General features: G+C 38.7%; 1 protein-coding gene across 4 annotated transcripts in view; it reads left to right on the top strand.

The window, feature by feature from the left end:
• Positions 1-21348, top strand: part of LOC120875086 (protein only RNase P catalytic subunit) — a 135352-nt gene that overhangs the window by 39117 nt on the left and 74887 nt on the right. For 3 of the 4 annotated variants that reach the window (XM_040256758.1, XM_040256760.1, XM_040256757.1), the window contains exon 5: positions 18179-18286. The exons of the other annotated variant lie outside the window; for it this stretch is intronic. In XM_040256758.1, the coding sequence (XP_040112692.1) occupies positions 18179-18286 (108 nt within the window). The remainder of the gene's footprint in view (positions 1-18178; positions 18287-21348) is intronic. 4 annotated transcript variants of the gene reach the window in all.

The raw sequence follows: 21348 nt of genomic DNA, 5'->3' as shown, positions 1-21348 counted from the left end.
CTATGCATCTTTGGACCTTTCTGCTGCTCATTTGTAATTAGATGATTACCACAAAGCAAAAAATATCAGTTCTTCATAATTGTTTCTAATAAGAGGTTGGATAAGAAAGAATTTAAAACTTTTAACTTTTAGAACTGTTTTTACATTTATTTACTCTTTTCCATATTGTAGTAATAGGCGGTGTTTGTTTTTTTTTTTTAATTTAAGTTCAAACTTTAATTACATGAAGATTTTATACTTATTTTTGGAGTTTCCAAATTGCCTGGTTGTTAATCGTCAAACATGCCAAGCTCTTTGGTGTTTCTTAAGGGCCTTGGTGGTTCTTTCCTCTGCTTAGAAGACTCTTCTCCCAGAGGGACCATGGTTTACTCTCTCACTTGTTCAGGTCTTTGTTCAAATGTCACCTCATTAGAAGGCCCTTTCACCAGATCTAAAATAGAGGCTAGGCAGTTGGGAAGATCCTGTGGAGTACGAAATGGAAAACTGCTCCAGTATTCTTGCCTGGAAAATCCTATGGACAGAAGAGCCTGGTGGGCTACCATCCATGGGGTCACAAAGAGTCAGGTGTGTGCGCACGTGCGTGCACACACGCACATACACACATGCACACAATGATGCTAATACCCTGCCTGTCTTAATTTTTTTTCAAGGCACTTTTCTCTACCTGAAATTAAGTATTTGTGATCTTGGTGTTCCTTGTTTCCTTAGCTAATATACTGTAAGTTCCTTGAGGGCAGGAAATGTTTTCACTTTTCTGTTCCTAGGAATAAGAGCATTATTTTACACATACATTTGATGCTCAGTGAAAATCTCTTGACTCACTGACCAAGTGAATATATTATAAACTTGTGGCCTAAGGGTGAGATGTAGCCCTTATCAGTTTCTTTTTTTGTTTGAGCATTTTTGTGTTTTACTCTTTAAAAAAGTTATTTCACATATTTCAAATGCCAATTTTTAAATTTTCCTTAAAAAATCAAACATGCTAACTCTGCATATGTATTTTTATGTGGCAACAATTATCTGGACTGAACACTGGGCTGTTTCCTCTATTTTAATGGACCTACTTTCTCCCCTTTTGTCACAGTTATCACCTCTTTCTGTACAGTCTTGGACAATGAGATCTATGTTATTTGCTAATTATGATTTTGCTTGCTCTGCTTTCTTCAACTTTGTTCACTTTACCTGTTTATATCACCTGTCTAGTCCCTGTAGGCATCTGAGTTTACAACTTCTTGGTAGCTCAGATGGTAAAGAATCTGCCTCTAATGAAGGAGACCCGGGTTTGATCCCTGGGTTGGGAAGATCCCCTGGAGAAGGAAATGGCAACCTACTCCAGTACTCTTGCCTGGAGAATTCCATGGACAGAGGAGCCTGGCCAGGCTACTGTCCATACAGTCCATGGTGTTGCAAAGAATAGGACACGACTGAGTGACTAACACTTGTAAATTACAGTTTTTACAATTCCTATGCAATTAAACTTCTCAGGTTTAAACTTAAAAATATAAACTGAGTAAAGATGATAGAAGTTGTGCCTATTATTGAAGGAGATAATATATTGAATTTATAAAACCTGTATGTTACGAAAATGAAGAACTCCCTTTGGACCGATGAGCACATGAAAAGATGCTCAACATCATTTGTCATGAAGAAAATGTACCTCAAAACTGCAGGGAGGTACCACTTCACACCCACAAGCATGACTGTAATAAAAAAAGACATACAATAACAAGTTTTGGTTGAGGATGTGGAGAAATTGGAAGCTTCATACTTTGCAGTCAGGAATATATTAATAAAATGGTCCAGCCACTTTGGAATATAGTCTGGCAGTTCCTCTCTGAGTTAAACAGAAATTACCACATATGGTAGCTTGACAGTTTCATTCCCTAGATACATACACTCAAGGGAAATGAAAACATACATCCATGCAGAACTTGTACACTGATGTTCATAGCAGCATTTTGCATAATAGCCCAAAGGTGGAAATAGCCCAGAAGTTCATCTATTAAATGAATAAGTAAATAAAATATGATATATTCATACAGGGGCTTCCCCAGGTGGTGCTAAGTAGTAAAGAACCCTCCTGTCAATGCAGAAGATACAAGGTTCTTCTTGTATCAGAAGATGATACCAGAAGATACAGGTTCTTGTACCAGAAGATGCAGATTAGATCTCTGGGTGGGGAAGATCCCCTGGAGTAGGAAATGGCAACCTGCTCCAGTATTCTTGCTTGGAAAATTCCATGGACAGAGGAGCCTGGTAGGTAACAGTCATGGGGCTGCAGGGAATTGGACACAACTGAGTGACTGACACAGCATGGCACAATATCCATACAGTGAAATATTACTTGGCAATAAAAAAGAATGAAGTACTGATATGTGCTGCAACATAGACTTTGAAAAGATTTATGCTGAGTGAAAGAAGTTAATCATAGAGTTGGGCTTCCCTGGTGGCTCAGTTGGTAAAGAATTCACCTGCAGTGTAGGAGACTGCCTGCAATACAGGAGAGCCGGGTTCAGTCCTTGGATGGGGAAGTTTCCCTGGAGAAGGAAATGGCAACCCCCTCCACTATTCTTGTCTGGAAAATTCCTTGGACAGAGGAGTATTGCAGACTGTAGTCCATAGGGTCACTAAGAGCCAAACACAAGAGAGTGACTAAACCACCACCAACCATAGAATGTCACATAAATGTGTGATTTGGTTATCGGAAATGTCCAGAATAGTTAAACCTAAAGAAACAAAGTAGCTTGATTAGTGGTTGCTGAGTGACTGGGGGCCAGGGACTGGGAATGAGGATTGACCACTAATGAGTATGGAGTTTCTTTCTTTTTTCATTTTGAGGGAGTGGCGCTACAGTTTGCAGGATCTTAGCTCCCCAGCCAGGGGTTGAACCCCACTCCTTTGGCAATGAAAGGGCAGAGTACTAATCCCTGGACTTTGAGGGAATTCTTAGAGTTTCTCTAGGAGGGACAGACTGTTTTAAAAGTAGACTGGTGATGTGGTACAACCTATGAATGGTACATTTCAAACTAGTGAATTGTGCGGCATATGAATTATGTCTCTGTAAAATTACTTTTTAGTTAGAACTTCTTTTATTAATAGCCAAGAAACAAATGATCAAAGGATTAGTGAATTTTCGTACCCCAGATCATGAGCCAATCATCTATCAATTACAATTTTGGCAGTAGCCCTAGAAAGAAAGAATTGTTTCTCGATTTAATGTAAAGTAAAGTAAAAGTAAAAAGTCGCTCAGTCGTGTCCAACTCTTTGTGACCCCATGGACTGTAACCTACCAGGCTCCTCCGCCCATGGGATTCTCCAGGCAAGGATACTGAAGTGGGTTGCCATTTCCTTCTCCACCCATTAAAACAGCTAAGCTTGCATATTTGTATTGCCCTATGCCATAGTAAACTTCCCAAGTGGTGCTAGTGGTAAAGAACCTACCTGCCAGTGCAGGAGATATAAAAGACTCGGGTTCAATCCCTGAGTGGGAAAGATCCCCTGGAGGAGGGCACGACAACCAACTCCAGCATTCTTGCCTGGAGAATCCCATGGGCAGAGAAGCCTGGGGGCTACAGTCCATAAGGTCACAAAGAGTCAGACTTGACTGAAGCAACGAAGCATAGTGCAGCACATGCCATAGTAAGTAAGTTGCTGTCTCAGTGGGTTAACTCTTTCTTTTTCATGCCTTCTCGGCACATTCCATTCAAGGGCTTTTGTGTGCAATGATATACATTTGTTAAGTTTGGAAAGGGAACATCTTGGGGACCCACCAAAAGTATTACAAAGTAATTGAAAGTATTACTCTCTGACTAGTAATTTATTTACTGAGCAGAACTTTAGTAATGGGAGAAAAAACAACCCAACATCTTAGATTTTTCTGTTTTTTATTAGAAGACGTGGATTGGGAGGATAATCTTTGGATGAGATTATATTTCTGTGATTGCACAGAGGTTCCAGAGACTCACCTTTCAAACAAAGCTTTTCAAGTATACCCTTTTCCATTCTGTGGTTTTAAGGGATTTCCAAAAGTTGTTAACAGAATATCAGAACTGGAAGGGGATTTTATATGTTGTCTAGTTTAACTCTTGATTTTTACAGATGTCCATTTTTCCGGTAATACTGAACTACCTTTGTTTATCATTACTCCTGAAGTGAATATAATGAGTACCAAGTATAGCACTAAGGTGATAAATTGGAAATATAATGGGAAATATTTTTCATGTGAATTACTAGTGAAACCTGAATTGTAGAAATTTAATGCACTTATTTTCCTTGGTTTATTCAGACTTAAACAGGAAATGGTCACATTGTATGTAAACTTTTAATTTCCTTGTAGTTTTATTTCCATTTATAAAAAAATAGTATTCCAACCAATATTTAGTTTTGATATGAATTGAAACATTCTATACATTGTATAGGAAATATATTTGAGCAGAGAAATTTTAAACAAAGTATTTGCTGAGTAGAAAGGAAAGAGAATGGTCCCACACAATTGGAGTTGGCAGGGGTAGAAAAGCTAAAGCAGCCAAGTGACACATGAAAGCATGTTTATGGATCAATGGTTATTTTAATGATGAAATACATGTTACTATTAGGATTTTCCTTTGTTTTTTAATCAGCTTTACATATAGTAAAACTTGCCAATGTACAATTCAGTGAGTTTTGACAAATATGTGCAGTTGTGTCATATCCTCTGCAATTAAGATATGGGATGTTTAGGGACTTCCCTGGTGGTCCAGTGATTAAGACTCCCCATTTCCACTGCAGGGGGCGTGGGTTCAATCCCTGATCAGGGAACCATGATCCTGCATGCCATGCTGCTCAGCCAAATAAAAGCAAAAACAAGGTACGGGATATATCACCCACCAATACTTCTCTTGCATTCATTGCAGTCAGTTCCCTCTCCTTCCTTTGTGGAACCATTAATCTCCTTTCTGTGGTATAGTTTTGCCTTAAATTTCATATAAATGACATTATACAGTATGGATTAGCACTTTTTGTCTGCCTTTTTTTTTTTTTTTTTCCCATTTAGCATAGTTCTTTTGAGACCCGTTCATATGTTTTTGTGTATCTATAGTTTCTTTTTTTTCAGAGAAGGCAATGGCAACCCACTCCAGTACTCTTGCCTGGAAAATCCCATGGATGGAGGAGCCTGGTAGGCTGCGGTCCATGGGGTCGCTAAGAGTCAGACATGACTGAGCGACTTCACTTTCACTTTTCACTTCCATACATTGGAGAAGGAAATGGCAACGCACTCCAGTGTTCTTGCCTGGAGAATCCCAGGGACGGGGGAGCCTGGTGGGCTTCCATCTCTGGGGTCGCACAGAGTCGGACACGACTGAAGCAACTCAGCAGCAGCAGCAGCAGTTTCTTTTTATTGATGAATAGTACACCATTGTCTGGATATACCACAATTTTTCTGTTCATTCACTAGTTAATGGATATTTGAGTTGTTTCCACTTTGAGGTAGTTACAAATAAAGCCATTATTAACAGTCACACTTAAGTCTTCATGTGGATGCATGTTTTTACTTCTCTTCTTTGAATACTAGAGGTAGATTTGTTGAGATGTAGGATAAATATATGTTTAACCTTATAAAGGACAATAACTCACAAGGCTCCTCTGTCCATGGAATTCTCCAGGCAAGAATATTGTAGTGGGTTGTCATTCCCTTCTCCAGGTGAATCTTCCTGACCAAGGGATCAAACCCAGATCTCCTGTGTTGCAGGCAGATTCTTTACCGTCTGAGCCACCAGGGAAGCCCTTAATCTTCTAAGAAACTGCTCAGTTGTCTTCCCGACTTACCAGTTCAGTTCAGTCGCTCAGTCGCATCCGACTCTTTGCGACACCATGAATCGCAGCACGCCAGGCCTCCCTGTCCATCACCAACTCCCAGAGTTCACGCAAACTCATGTCCATCGAGTTGGTGATGCCATCCAGCCATCTCATCCTCTGTCGTCCCCTTCTCCTCCTGCCCCCAATCCCTCCCAGCATCAGTCTTTTCCAATGAGTCAGCTCTTCGCAAGAGGTGGCCAAAGTACTGGAGTTTCAGCTTTAGCTTCATTCCTTCCAAAGAACACCCAGGGCTGATCTCCTTTAGAATGGACTGGTTGGATCTCCTTCCCAACTATAGTTGTTACATTTTGTGATATTTGGAAGTTCCAGCTGCTCTGTATACTTACTGTTGTCAATCTCTTTAGCCATGCTGATGGGTGCTTAATGATTTCTCATGGTGGTTTTAAATTTATATTTCCCTAATGACTAACAGTGTTGAGTATCTGATCATGTGCTTACTGGCCTAAAAGGGAAACTTCCTCTTTGTAATTTTGACACAGTGATATTATCTGATCCACAGTTGATTACTCAGGTTTTGTTACTTGTCACAATAATGTCCTTTGTAAGTTTCTCCTTCGCCCAGATCCAGTCCAGGATTACACATTAAGTTTAGTTATCTTGTTTCTTTGGTCTCTTTTCATCTGCAACAAAATTCTGTTTTCTTTGTCTTTCTTGAACTTTGACCTTTTTTTTTTTTTTTCCTGAAAACTATAGACCTAGTGTTTTGTAGAATGCCTCTCAGTTTGGGTTTACCTAATATTTCGTTATGATTAGATTCATGCATTTTGGGCAAGATATCACAAAAATGCTGTTGTATCTTTGTCAGGGTCTTCCCCTGGTGGCTCACTGGTAAAGAATGCACCTGTCAATGCATGAGTCTCAGGTTCCATCCCTGGGTTGGGAAGGTCCTCCGGACAGGGAAATGGCAACCCACTCCAGTATTCTTGCCTGGGAAATCCCGTAGACAGAGGAGCCTGACAGGCTTTAGTCCATGGGTTGCAAAAGAGTCGGATACAGCTTAGCGACTAAACAACAATACTCCTTGTCAGAGGCATTGTGTCAAGAGGCACACTGTGTGAATATTGGTAATGACTGTGTCGCCCAAGAAATTTTTTGTCTATCCTGATGTTATGTGGAATTCTATTTTCTTCTAGGTTTGGCTCTTACGTTTAGATTTCATAATTTTGGCTTTTGGGTTTAGACTTTCACTTTTTAACCCTTTATGATCTATAACTAATTTTTGACTGTGATGTGAGCTAGAGATTGAGGTACATTTTTTTCTCCACTGTTTTATTAATTGTCTTCTCTGTTCTCTGTTTCTCTGATTCTGTTCTTTATTATTCTATTCTCTTTGAAATGTATTTGCTCTTTTTCTAACTTAAAGTGAAAACTTGGATCAGTGATTTTAGACCTTTCTTCTTTTCGTGTAATCAGTTAAAGCTAAGTATTAGTCTAGTGCAGTCCACAAATATTTGTGTGTGTGTTATTACTTATATATACAACTAGATATATAAAATCTAAAAAATGAAATAACTATAACAAAAGACAAACAGACTCACAGATATAGAGTCCAAATTGGTGTTTACCAATGGGGAGAGGGAATCAGGGAAGGGGCAAGATAAGGGTAGCAACCGACAAATATTGATGAAAAAGTTGGCTTAAAGCTCAACATTCAGAAAACTAAGGTCATGGCATCTGGTCCCATCACTTCATGGCAAATAGATGGGGAGACAGTGGAAACAGTGAGGTACTTTATTTTCTTGGGCTCCAAAATCACTGCAGATGGTGACTGCAGCCATGAAATTAAAAGATGCTTGCTCCTTGGAAGAAAAGTTATGACCAACCTAGATAGCACATTAAAAAGCAGAGACATCACTTTGCCAACAAAGTCCATCTAGTCAAAGCTATGGTTTTTCCAGTAGTCATGTATGGATATGAGAGTTGGACTATAAAGAAAGCTGAGTGCTGAAGAATTGATGCTTTTGAACTGTGATGTTGGAGAAGACTTGAGAGTCCCTTGGACTGCAAGGAGATCCACCCAGTCCATCCTAGAGGAAATCAGTACTGAATATTCATTGGAAGGACTGATGCTGAAGCTGAAATACTTTGGCCACCTGATGCGAAGAACTGACTCATTTGAAAAGACCCTGATGCTGGGAAAGATTGAAGGCAGGAGGAGAAGGGGATGACAGAGGATGAGTTGGATGGATGCCATCACTGACTTGATGATCATGAGTTTGAGCAAGTTCAGGGAGTTGGTGATGAACAGGAAAGCCTGGTGTGCTGCAGTCCATGGGGTTGCAAAGAGTCAGACATAACTGAGTAACTGAACTGAACTGAATATTTTACTATCACTTAGTTCAAAATATTTTTTAATTTTTTGTGTGATTTTCTTTTAACTCTTGGGTTATTTGGAAGTATTATTCAGAAATATTTGGAACTTTTCTAGGTATCTTGCTGCTGTTGACACTCTATAGTGACTGCATCAATTAACATTCCCACCAACAGTATACAGGGCTTCACTTTTGTGTGTGTATGTGTGAGTAATCAGCAAACATGTTTCAGATTTTAATATTTTGAAATGTATTGAAACTTATTTTATGACCTGAAGCTGTGGTTTGTCTTGATGTTCCATGTATTCCTGAAAGGAAGAAATATTCTGCCATTATTGGATGTATTCTCTTTTAGGTATCAAGTCAAAGTGGTTAGTACTACAGTTTAGCTCTTCTGTATCCCTACTGATTTTTGTCTACCTTTGTTATCAATTATGGAGAAAGAAGTGTTGAAATCTCCATCTATAATTATAGACATTTGTGAACTGAACTGAACTGATGTTCCTCCTTTCAGTTTTGTCAAGTTTTGCTTCTTGTATTTCCAAGCTCTGTTCTTATTTATGACTGTGACTTCCTTATATATTGATTTTGTTGTCATTACAAAGTGTCCCTTTTTATTTTTTATAATACCCTTTAAAAAAAAATCTATTTTGTCTCAAATTAGTATTGCTACCTCAACTTTCTCAAGCATGCTGATGCATGCGTGCTGTGTATTCTCTTCCTACTTTTCACTTTCAGCTTATCCATATCGCTATATTTAAAGTACATCTCTCATAAACAGTATTTTTAAATAGGATTGAATTCAGATTTAAAACAAATGGGACTAATCAAACTGAAAAGGTTTTGCACAGTAAAGGAAACTGTCGACACCATGAAAATGCCACTTATTGAATGAGAGAAGATACTTGCAAAGGATATATCAGATAAAGGGTTAATATCCAAACTATACGGGGCTTCCCTGATAGCTCAGTTGGTAAAGGATCTGCCTGCAATGCAGGAGACCCCGGTTTGATTTCTGGGTCGGGAAGATCCCCTGGAGAAGTGTTAGGCTACCCACTCCAGTATTCTTGGGATTCCCTCGTGGCTCAGCTGGTAAAGAATCCTCCTGCAATGCGGGAGACCTGGGTTTGATCCCTGGGCTGAGAACATCCCCTGGAGAAGGGAAAGGCTACCCACTCCAGTATTTTTACCTAGAGAATTCCATCCAAAATACTCAAAGAACTCATATACCTTAACATTAAAAAAAAAAACCAATTAAAAAGTGGACAGAAGACCTGAATAGACATTTTGCCAAAGAAGAGGTGCAGATATCAACAGGCACCTGAAAAGATGCTGAACATCACTAATCACCAGGGACATGAAAATAAAAACCACAGTGAAATATCACCTCACAACTGTTGGAATGGTTATTATTAAAAAGACAACAAATAACAAGTTTCGCAGGGTGTGGAGAAAAGTGAACCCCTGTGCACTGTTTGTAGGAATGTAGCCACTATAGAAGATAGTATGGAAGTTCCTCAAAAAGCTAAAACTAGAACTACCATATGATCTAGCAGTTTCACTCCTAGGTATTTACTGGAAGAAAATGAGAACACTAATTTGAAAAGATAAAGGCCAACCCATGTTTACTGCAGCATTATTTACATTGCCAAGATATGGAAGCAACCTAAGTGCCTATCAGTAGATAAATGGATAACGAAGATGTGGTATGTATATGTATCACAACAGAATACGAACTCAGTCTTAAAAAAGGATGAAATTTTTCCATTTGCAACAACATGAATGTACCTAGAGGGTATTATGCTGATGTAAGTCAGACAGAGAAAGACAAATATTGTATGATTTCACTTATATGTGGAATCTAAAAAACAAATTAAACAACATAACAAAACAAAAACAGAGTTATAGATACAGAGAACAAACAGGTGGTTGCCAGAGGGGGTGAAGGTGGGAGATGAGAGGAATAGGTTGAGGAAGATTAAGAGGTACACACTTCCCAGTGTGGGAAATATAATCAATAGCAGATAGTAACCTGAATAGATAGGTTGTGGTCAACCTGTCTAGACTAGAGATCTCTTCAAGAAAATTAGAGATACCAAGGGAGCATTTCATGCAAAGATGGGCTCGATAAAGGGCAGAAATGGTATGGACCTAACAGAAGCAGAAGATATTAAGAAGAGGTGGCAAGAATACACAGAAGAACTGTACAAAAAAGATCTTCACGACCCAGATAATCACAATGGTGTGATCACTCATCTAGAGCCAGACATACTGGAATGTGAAGTCAAGTGGGCCTTAGAAAGCCTCACTATGAACAAAGCTAGAGGAGGTGATGGAATTCCAGTTGAGCTATTTCACATCCTGAAAGATGATGCTGTGAAAGTGCTGCACTCAATATGTCAGCAAATTTGGAAAGCTCAGCAGTGGCCACAGGACTGGAAAAGGTCAGTTTTCATTCCAATCCCAAAGAAAGGCAATGCCAAAGAATGCTCAAACTACGGCACAATTGCACTCTTCTCACACGCTAGTAAAGTAATGCTCAAAATTCTCCAAGCCAGGCTTCAGCAATATGTGAACCGTGAACTTCCTGATGTTCAAGCTGGATTTAGAAAAGGCAGAGGAACCAGAGATCAAATTGCCAACATCCGCTGGATCATGGAAAAAGCAAGAGTTCCAGAAAAACATCTATTTCTGCTTTATTGACTATGCCAAAGCCTTTGACTGTGTGGATCCCAAGAAACTGTGGAAAATTCTGAGAGAGATGGGAATACCAGAGCACCTGACCTGCCTCTTGAGAAATCTGTATGCAGGCCAGGAAGCAACAGTTAGAACTGGACATGGAACAACAGACTGGTTCCAAATAGGAAAAGGAGTAGGTCAAGGCTGTATATTGTCACCCTGCTTATTTAACTTATATGCAGAGTACATCATGAGAAATGCTGGACTGGAAGAAGCACAAGCTGGAATCAAGATTGCCGGGAGAAATATCAATAACCTCAGATATGCAGATGACACCACCCTTATGGCAGATAGTGAAGAGGAACTAAAAAGCCTCTTGATGAAAGTGAAAGAGGAGAGTGAAAAAGTTGGCTTAAAGCTCAACATTCAGAAAACAAAGATCATGGCATCCGGTCCCATCACTTCATGGGAAATAGATGGGAAACAGTGGAATCAGTGTCAGACTTTATTTTGGGGGGCTCCCAAATCACTGCAGATGGTGACTGCAGCCATGAAATTAAAAGACGCTTACTCCTTGGAAGAAAAGTTATGACCAACCTAGATAGCATATTCAAAAGCAGAGACATTACTTTGCCAACTAAGGTCTGTCTAGTCAAGGCTGTGGTTTTCCCATTGGTCATGTATGGATGTGAGAGTTGGACTGTGAAGAAGGCTGAGCGCTGAAGAATTGATGCTTTTGAACTGTGGTGTTGGGGAAGACTCTTGAGAGTCCCTTGGACTGCAAGGAGATCCAACCAGTCCATTCTGAAGGAGATCAGCCCTGGGATTTCTTTGGAAGGAATGATGCTGAAGCTGAAGCTCCAGTACTTTGGCCACCTCATGCGAAGAGTTGACTCATTGGAGAAGACTCTGATGCTGGGAGGGATTGGGGGCAGGAGGAGAAGGAGACGACAGAGGATGAGATGGCTGGATGGCATCACTGACTCGATGGACATGAGTCTGAGTGAACTCCAAGAGTTGGTGATGGACAGGGAGGCCTGGCGCGCTGTGATTCATGGGGTCGCAAAGAGTCAGACACGACTGAGCAACTGAACTGAACTGAACTGATGTTTCAAAAACAAGCAAACAAATTTAAGAAAGAGATTAGATTTGTGGTTTCAAAGGCAAGAAATGGAAGGAGGACAAATTGGATGAAGTTAGTCCAAAGACACAAAATTCCAGTTATTTAGATAAGTGCTAGGGATATAATGTAAAACTTTATAAATACAATTGTTTTATTATCTGTTTTATTTTATATTTTCTGTTTATCAAATTCACACTACTGTGTGTCATACATAAAAGTTGTTAAGAGAGTAAGTCCTAAGGATTCTTATTGATGAATGTTCGTTAAACTTACTGTGGTCATCATTTCATAATATATGCAGGTCACATCATTATGCCATATACTTTAAACTTATACAGTGTTGTATTTCAATTATATTGCAATGAAATTGGAAGGAAAAACAAAACATGTCTTATATACAGCATTTTTGGTAGTATTGAATTTAAATATTTTGTTTTGTTTATTTTGTTTTATATTTATCCAAAAAATTTTTGGTTCCTCTATTCCTACTTTTATGTTCTTTCGGGTTAATCAAATGTTTTAAAAAAATTTTCATTGAATTCTTTTGTTGGCTTATTATCTATACTTTTCTATATTTTTAAATATATGAATTGGGGTTATAAATATGAATTCTTAACCTGAAAGTCCACTTAGAGTTTAGATTATTTGTTCAGTTCTAAGTCATGTCTGATTCTTTGCAGCATCGTGACTGCAGCATGCCAGACTTGCCTACCTTCATTATCTCCCAGAGTTTGCTCAGACTCACATCCATTGAGTCAGTGATGCTCTCTAACCATCTCATCCTCTGCTTCACCCTTCTCCTTTCACCTTCAATCTTTCCCAGCATCAGGGTCTTTTCAAATGAGTCAGCTCTTCGCATCAGGTGGCCAAAGTATTTCAGCTTCAGCATCAGTCCTTCCAATGAATATTTAGGATTGATTTCCTTTAGGATTGACTGCTTTGATCTCCTTGCTGTCCAAGGGACTCTCAAGAGTCTTTTCTAGCACCACAATTCAAAAGCATCAGTTCTTTGGCACTCAGTTTTCTTTATAGTCCAACTCTCACATCCGTACATGACTACAGGAAAAACCATAGCCTTGACTATTTGGACCTTTGTTGGCAAAGTGATCTCTCTGCTTTTTAATATGCTGTCTAGGTTTGTCCTAGCTTTACTTCCAAGGAGTGAGAATCTTTTAATTCATGGCTGCAGTCACCATTTGTAGTGATTTTGGAGCCCAAGAAAATAAGATTTGTCACTGTTTCCACTTTTTCCCCATATATTTGCTATGAAGAGATGGGACCAGATTCTATGATCTTAGTTGTTTGAATGTTGTTTTAAGCACGGCTTTTCATTCTTCTTTTTCACCCTTCATCAAGAGGGGCTTTAGTTCTCCTTTACTTCCTGCCATTAGAGTGTTACCATCTGTGTATCTGAACTTGTTGATATTTCTCTAGGCAGTCTTGATTCCAGCTTGGGATTCATCCAGCCTGGCTTTTTGCCTGATATACTCTGCCTATAAGTTAAATAAGCAGGGTGACAATATACAGCCTTGACAAACTCATTTCTCAATTTTGAACCAGTCCTTTTTTTATTCCATGTCCAGTTCTAACTGTTGCTTCTTGACCTGCATACAGGTTTCTCAGAAGATAGGTAAGGTGGTTTTAAGAATAAACCACCTCTTTAAGAATTTTCCACAGCTTGTTGTGATCTGCACAGTCAAAGTCTTTAGTGTAGTCAATGAAGCAGAAGTAGATGTTTTTCTGGAATTCCTTTGCTTTTTCTATGATCCAGTGGATGTTGGCAAATTGATCTCTGGTTGTTCCTCTTCCTTTTCTAAATCTAGCTTGTACATCCAAAAGTTCTCAGTTCATATACTGCTGAAGCCTAGCTTGAAGGATTTTGAGCATTATCCTGCTAGCATGTGAAGTGAGTACAATTGTATTGTAGTCTGAACATTCTTTGGCATTACCCTTCTTTGGGATTGGAATGAAAACTGACCTTTTCCAGTCCTATGGCCACTGCTGAGTTTTCCAGGTTTGCTGGCATATTGAGTGCAGCACTTTAATAGCATAATCTTTCAGGATTTGAAATAGCTCAGCTAGAATTCCATCACCTTCATTAGCTTTGTTCGTAGTAATGCTTCCTAAGGCCCACTTGACTCCACACTTCAGGATGTCTGGCTCTAGGTGAGTGACCACACCACTGTGGTTATTAAGACCTTTTGTGTATAGTTCTTCTGTGTATTTTTGCTACATCTTCTTAATCTCTTCTGCTTCTGTTAGGTCCTTTCTTTGCATTCATTTATAACTATATTTTCCTTTAAATTCTTAAATCTATTTATAATAGCTACTTTAAGTTTCTTGCCTGCCAACTTATGCAGCTCAATTCCAGAAAAATAAACAACCCAATCAAAAAATGTGCCAAAGAACTAAATAGACATTTCTCCAAAGAAGACATGCAGATGGCTAACAAACACATGAAAAGATGCTCAACATCACTCATTATCAGAGAAATGCAAATCAAAACCACAATGAGGTACCATTTCACACCAGTCGGAATGGCTGCGATCCAAAAGTCTGCAAGCAATAAATGCTGGAGAGGGTGTGGAAAAAAGGGAACCCTCTTACACTGTTGGTGGGAATGCAAACTAGTACAGCCACTATGGAGAACAGTGTGGAGATTCCTTAAAAAATTGCAAATAGAACTGCCATATGACCCAGCAATCCCACTGCTGGGCATACACACCAAGGAAACCAAAATTGAAAGAGACACATGTACCCCAATGTTCATCGCAGCACTATTTATAATAGCCAGGACATGGAAACAACCTAGATGTCCATCAGCAGATGAATGGATAAGAAAGCTGTGGTACATATACACAATGGAGTATTACTCAGCCATTAAAAAGAATACATTTGAATCAGTTCTAATGAGATGGATGAAACTGGAGCCGATTATACAGAGTGAAGTAAGCCAGAAAGAAAAACACCAATACAGTATACTAACACATATATATGGAATTTAGAAAGATGGTAATGATAACCCTGTATGTGAGACAGCAAAAGAGACACAGATGTATAGAACGGACTTTTGGACTCTGAGGGAGAGGGAGAGGGTGGGATGATTTGGGAGAATGGCACTGAAACATGTATACTATCATGTAAGAAACAAATTGTCTATGTTCGATGCAGGGTACAGGATGCTTGGGGCTGGTGCACGGGGATGATCCAGAGAAATGATATGGGGTGGGAGGTGGGAGGGGGGTTCAGGATTGGGAACTCGTGTACATCCGTGGCGGATTCATGTCAAAGTATGGCAAAACCAATACAGTATTGTAAAGTAAAATAAAGTAAAAATAAAAATAAAAAAATAAAATAAAACATAAAAATAAAAAAAAATTTCTTGCCTACTAACTCCAGCATCTGGACTTTGGGTTGATTTCTTTTGACTTTCTTCTCTCTTGACTGTGGGTCATATTTTCCTATTTCCTCTCTTGTTTATTAATTTTTAAATTGTGTTTTGGACATTGTGATGAGCATGTTGAAAAATTCAAAGGCTTTGGATTCTGTTATCTTCCTCTAGAGGTAATTGATTTTTGCTTTGCCAGACTGTTAAACTTGGTTAGACTCAAAGTCTAAACTGCTGCTTTTGCTGAAAGTGAAAGTGTAGTCGCTCAGTCCTGTCTGACTCTTTTTGACCCAGTGGACTGTAGCCCGCCAGGCTTTTCTGTCCATGGAATTTCCCAGGCAAGAATACTGAAGTTGGTTGCTGTTCCCTTCTCCAGGGGATCTTCCTGACCCAGGGGTCAAATCCCACTCTTCCGCATTGCAGGCAGATTCTTTACCATCTGAGCAACCAGGGAAGCTGTTTTTGCAGTGAATAGTAATTGAAATTTTTGTTCAAGTCTTTTCGCCTGTTTCCCCCACCCCCGCCCTGGGCTCCTTGGAGTCGCTTCTGTACATGAGTAGATCAAGAGCTAAGGATTTAGCAGATTTATACACAGATTTTTGCAATTACCTCTTTCCTAATATTCTTTTTATAACTTTCCAGCCTCTCTGACAACCTGAAACTCTTTATCTTCTCAAACCAATTGATTATGATTTCTCAAACCAATCAGTCTACAGTTTTCTGGTTGATTTTCAATTGCCCCTCCCTACCATGCTGACTTCCCTGGTGGCTCAGACGGTAAAGCGTCTGTCTACAATGTGGGAGACCCAGGTTCAATCCCTGGGTTGGGAAGATCCCCTGGAGAAGGAAATGGCAATCTACTCCAGGACTATTGCCTGGAAAATCCCATGGACAGAGGAGCCTGGTAGGCTATAGCCCATGGGGCCACAAAGAGTTGGACATGACTGAGCAACTTCACTTTCACTTTCACCATGCTGACTAGAGTGCCCTCTGGCAAAAAGCTGTATACAGGCAAATTTCTCCTGCTGCAGTTCACTTCTTTTCTGGTTATCCATAGATGCATAACAAATCACCCCAAATATAGTGGCATGAAACAGAAACAATCACCTATTATTATTATGGTTCTAAGGTTTGACTGAACTCAGTTGTGTGGTTCTTGCTTGGCTCTTCTACTGTTGTGATCAAATGGAGGCTAAAGTCATCTTGAAATCTCCCTCACTCTCATCGATTTGACAGTTAATGTTGGCTTTTGGCTGGGACTAGGTTCAACTTTCAGGTAGAATACCTATGCGTGACCTCTGCCTGAGCTTTTTAATAATAGTTGGCTTCTAAGAGCAAGCATCCCAAGAGGGAGAGCCAGATGGAAGCTGTATTTCCTTTTATTAACTGGCCTTGGAAGTCACATAGTGTCACTTTTGCCACACTCATGCATTGAGGCAGTCACAAAGAAAAGCTTCTATTCAAGTGGGGGGAATTAGACTCCACCCTGGTGGCTCAGAGGATAAAGCATCTGCCTGCAACGTGAGAGACCTGGGTTTGAATCTCGGGTCGGGAAACTCCCCTAGAGAAGGAAATGGCAAGCTACTGCAGTATTCTTGCCTGGAAAATTCCATGGATGGAAAAGCCTGCTAAGCTACCATGCATGAGATTGCAGAGAGTTGCACACAACTGAGCAACTACACTTTTGAGGGTGAGGAGTGTCAAAGAATTTTTCAGACATGTTTTAAAACTATCAAACCTTCTTTTAAATGTTGTGTTCCCTTCCATTTTTCCTTGCTTTTGGTCATTCTCTGCTATGTCGCTTCAGTTGTGTCCGACTCTGTGTGACCCCAGAGACGGCAGCCCCCCAGACTCCCTTGTCCCTGGGATTCTCCAGGCAAGAAAAATGGAGTGGGTTGCCATTTCCTTCTCCAGTGCATGAAAGTGAAAATCGAAAGTGAAGTCGCTCAGTCGTGTCCAACTCTTCGTGACCCCATGGAGTGCAGCCTACCAGGCTCCTCTGTCCATGGGATTTTCCGGGCAAGAATACTGGAGTGGGGTGCCATTGCCTTCATTTTCTAGTACCTTCAAATAATTACTTTTTATGTAGATAACATCATGTTATCTGGTAGTCCATTATAGACTACTTCGTCATTATGAGGAGTAGAACTTTCTCTCCTATGTTTCTTCCACCCATAGCACTCATCACCTTTGCCATTCATGTATTAACTTGTTTATATTGTGTCTCTTCCCATTAAAATGCAAGCTCCATTAAGTTGGGATTTTCTCTCTTTGGTAACTGCTAGGCAAAAAATTGAGTAGGCGCTGAACTAATTTTTGTTGAATGAATAGTGAATGAATTTTCACCTCTTCAAAATAGCCGTGAGTAACCAAATCCTCTTGATAAAAGAGGAGTACAAATTATAGAGCCTTGTTCCTTCCACATGGTTACATTGGTAGACTGGCATATCTCAGATTAATTTCTTCTTGGCTTATAGAATAGAGCATAGAGATTTTGACATTTTATTCTCCTCATTACTGCTGTATGTGTCAGTTTAACAGGCTAGATAACTGATTACAGCTCAGTTGAAATACCATGTTATGTACTTTGTGAAGTGTAAAGCACTATGAGATTATGAGATATCAGATAATTACATGCAGTTGCATCTGGTAGGCTGGTCTTTACAGATTTCATTTTGAAAGCATATTTCTGTATGTGTGTGTGTTTGTATATTTTTAAGGAATATTTTGATTTTCCAGAACAATAATAGAAGTTATAGCTGTATGTTTATGATAAAGACCTTACTAGGTTCTTATTATTTTATCTGACTTTTTTTTTAGGAACTTAAGAGATTTCAGAACTTTGTAAAATACCATCCTCCTTTTGATGTTGTCATTGATGGGCTCAATGTTGCCAAGATGTTTCCTAAAGCTCGTGAATCTCAAGTTGTAAGTAAAGTTTTGTTATTCCACATCTCTAGAAATATTTATTGGACTCATTTGTGATCTTCCTTGGTTCTCTTAGTTCCCCATTTTCCCTTCCTCTAAAAATAAGTTCTCAAAAGTGCCACAGTGACCAACCAGTCATCTAAGATTCACTGTTTTTGTTTCTGACAAGTAAGTGGCTCTTGCTGGCTGGGCATGAGTGAGAGATTCAAAAGTCTATGTAATAAAGGGCCAGTTCAGCCTTTTTTTGTATAACCTTTAGCTAACCTTATAGGTCTCTACTCTTTGGGTAATTCTATCTTGTCCCTGTGGATCACATCCCTCCACTTGAAATTTATCAACTTATACTATTAAGAGGTGTTAATCACTTATTGGGGTATCCCTGAAAGCTCAGTTGGTAAAGAATCTACCTGTAATGCAGGAGACCCCGGTTTGATTCCTGGGTTGGGAAGATCCACTGGAGAAGGGATAGGCTACCCATTACTCACATTTGTGTTCTTCCAGACATGCTGTGTTCATAAATTAAGCATTTCTTTTTTTTGGTAAGATAATCTTTTGTTCAATCAATTTCTAAGTGTATTAGTAGTTTTTAATAGGAATATAAGGATTTTTTATAGCATAGTGAGCAATTATTTTAATTCTCATTTTTACAGATTAGAAAATTAAGGCCAATTTTGTACAGTACATCCTTAGAAAGCAGTCATAACATCAAAATTTGATTGTAGAGAGCGCTTGGGTTTCAGACTTGTGGATCTTACCACTGGCAATCTATGGCCATTTATCTGTAGTTAAACTATTATTTTGTAAAAATTGCTGCCAACTTAAAAGCTTTTTCTCAGAGATGCTATCAATACTGGTCCAATTTGACCATTTATACTCAGAAAAGCTTACAAGTACTCACAAAGGACAAGGTTGATTTATAGAAATTTCTTTATATGCCTTTCCTTTGTTTGTGGCTGCATTTTTATGGTCAGGTGTGTACTTTTTACTGCTTTATTTTTAAAAAACACAAAAGTAAGTTGAAATTATTTTTGTCTCTTAGGTACTCGAGGGGCCTTTTGAAGCAGTAACATTGACAAAGACAAAGCCAGAATAGGAAACATGAAAGTATTACCACTACGGCATGGTAGAGCTCAGAATCAGAAGGGTTCATGCCCATTTAATCTGTGAGAATAAAAAGTTTCTTGTTTGTGTACTTTTTGGTTGACTTTCAGCTTCAAACAAAGCAAAAGATTAGCTTACCTGAAATATGTAGCCCAAATGGGCTCACTTTTGCCAGTACAACGTTGAAGATGTTGTAGTGGACACATCTTCCAGCTTTGTGGGAGAAAACTGTGCACGTTTTTTAAGATTTTAGCAGATTTTGGCAAGTACAGAGGCAGAGAACAAATGATGGGCCAGGGAAATCATGATGTCTGCCACTACTTTTAGCTTCTACTCTTTAAATAATTTAATGTAAGCAGCAGCTTATGTGACAAGTAGTTGTTATTACCCAACTTTTCAGAGAACTTGTGGCAGTGCACTTGGCATTATATTTGGGAAATTTCAGCTTGGAGACTCAGCTTAAGAGACACCACCTGAATAGCATTTAATAACATTTTAAATAGCTTTAAAGTAGCATTTTAGATTAGAAGTTAAGAACAGGGATTCTGGAACCAGGCTCTTTATAATCAACTTACCACTTTAAATTGCTTTCATAGTTTGAGTGATTTATTTAACCTCTCTGTGCCTTACTTTCCCAATTTGTAAAACAGACCTAATAATAGTACCTATCTCTTAAAGATGTTGTGAAGAATACTTGGTATATACTAAGTACCTAATAGGTGTCACTATTATTGATTACTATTCAAAGTAACTTCCCAAATGGAACTGTAATTCTTGCTTTCAGCTATCCCCTGTTGAGCAGTTTAAGATTTTCTCTTTTGTCATCCATGTCAATGGAGCTAAAAGGAAATAACAAATCTCTGCCTTAGTATTAGATTTAGTATTAGTGTTAGACTCTAGGTGAGGTACTCAAATAATACTTGATTGAGAATTGAAGCCAGTTCCATCAAAAACTTAAGAAAAATTAAAATATGATTTTAAGAAATGTTATTTTCTTATGATTATAAAAGTAATGCATGTTCATTGTAGAAAACTTGGAAGTTACAGAAAAGAAAATTTTATATAATTCTAACATTCAACTAGAATCACAATGTTTTATTTCCTTGCAGTATTTTTCTATTTTTTTAACCTAAGTGAGCTTATATATCTATATTTTAATTTATAGTTGTTGAAAACTCTCAATAAAAGTGAAACTATAAAAGGAGTAAGAGAACTAAGGACTGTTTTAAAATATTTAAGATGAAAGGACCTTTGAAGCATATATAAAATTCAGGAACTCTAATGGGAAGAATAGAGAAATTTGCTGGTCAGTAAAAAATACTATAACATTGTTTAAACATAAAAACAAACTGAAAAAAAATTGCAGCACAAATGACAAAGGGCTAATTTCCTGACTGTACCAAGGTTTCTTATAAGTAAGTCTGTAAGAAAAAGGAGAACCAAGCAGTAGAAAAGTGGTTTAACCTTATTCATAATTATAGTTATGCAAATGAAAATGTTTGTCTTCTAGACTGGCAGAAATTTATTTATTTATTTATTTTTGTTTGTTTTTTGTTTTTTAAATTTATTTATTTATTTATTTTTAATTTTTACTTTACAATTCTGTATTGGTTTTGGCATAGATTGAGATGAATCCACCACAGGTGTACATGCGTTCCCAAACATGAACCCCCCTCCCACCCCCCTCCCCACAACATCTCTCTGGGTCATCCCCGCGCGTCAGCCCCAAGCGTGTCATATCCTGCATCAGACATAGACCGGCATTTCGATTCTTACATGATATTATACATGTTTCAATGCCATTCTCCCAAATCATCACACCCTCTCCCTCTCCCTCTGAGTCCAAAAGTCCGCTATACACATCTGTTAGACTGGCAGAAATTTAAAAGTTAATAGTATCCTATATTTTGATTGGTTTAGAGAGGTAGAGAGGAGGGTTAGGATTCAAAAACAAAAAATAA

The sequence above is a fragment of the Oryx dammah genome, unplaced genomic scaffold (assembly GCF_014754425.2).
Source record: "Oryx dammah isolate SB20612 unplaced genomic scaffold, SCBI_Odam_1.1 HiC_scaffold_16, whole genome shotgun sequence".
NCBI lineage: Eukaryota > Metazoa > Chordata > Mammalia > Artiodactyla > Bovidae > Oryx > Oryx dammah.
This window is presented reverse-complemented; position numbering and strand designations above follow the sequence as displayed.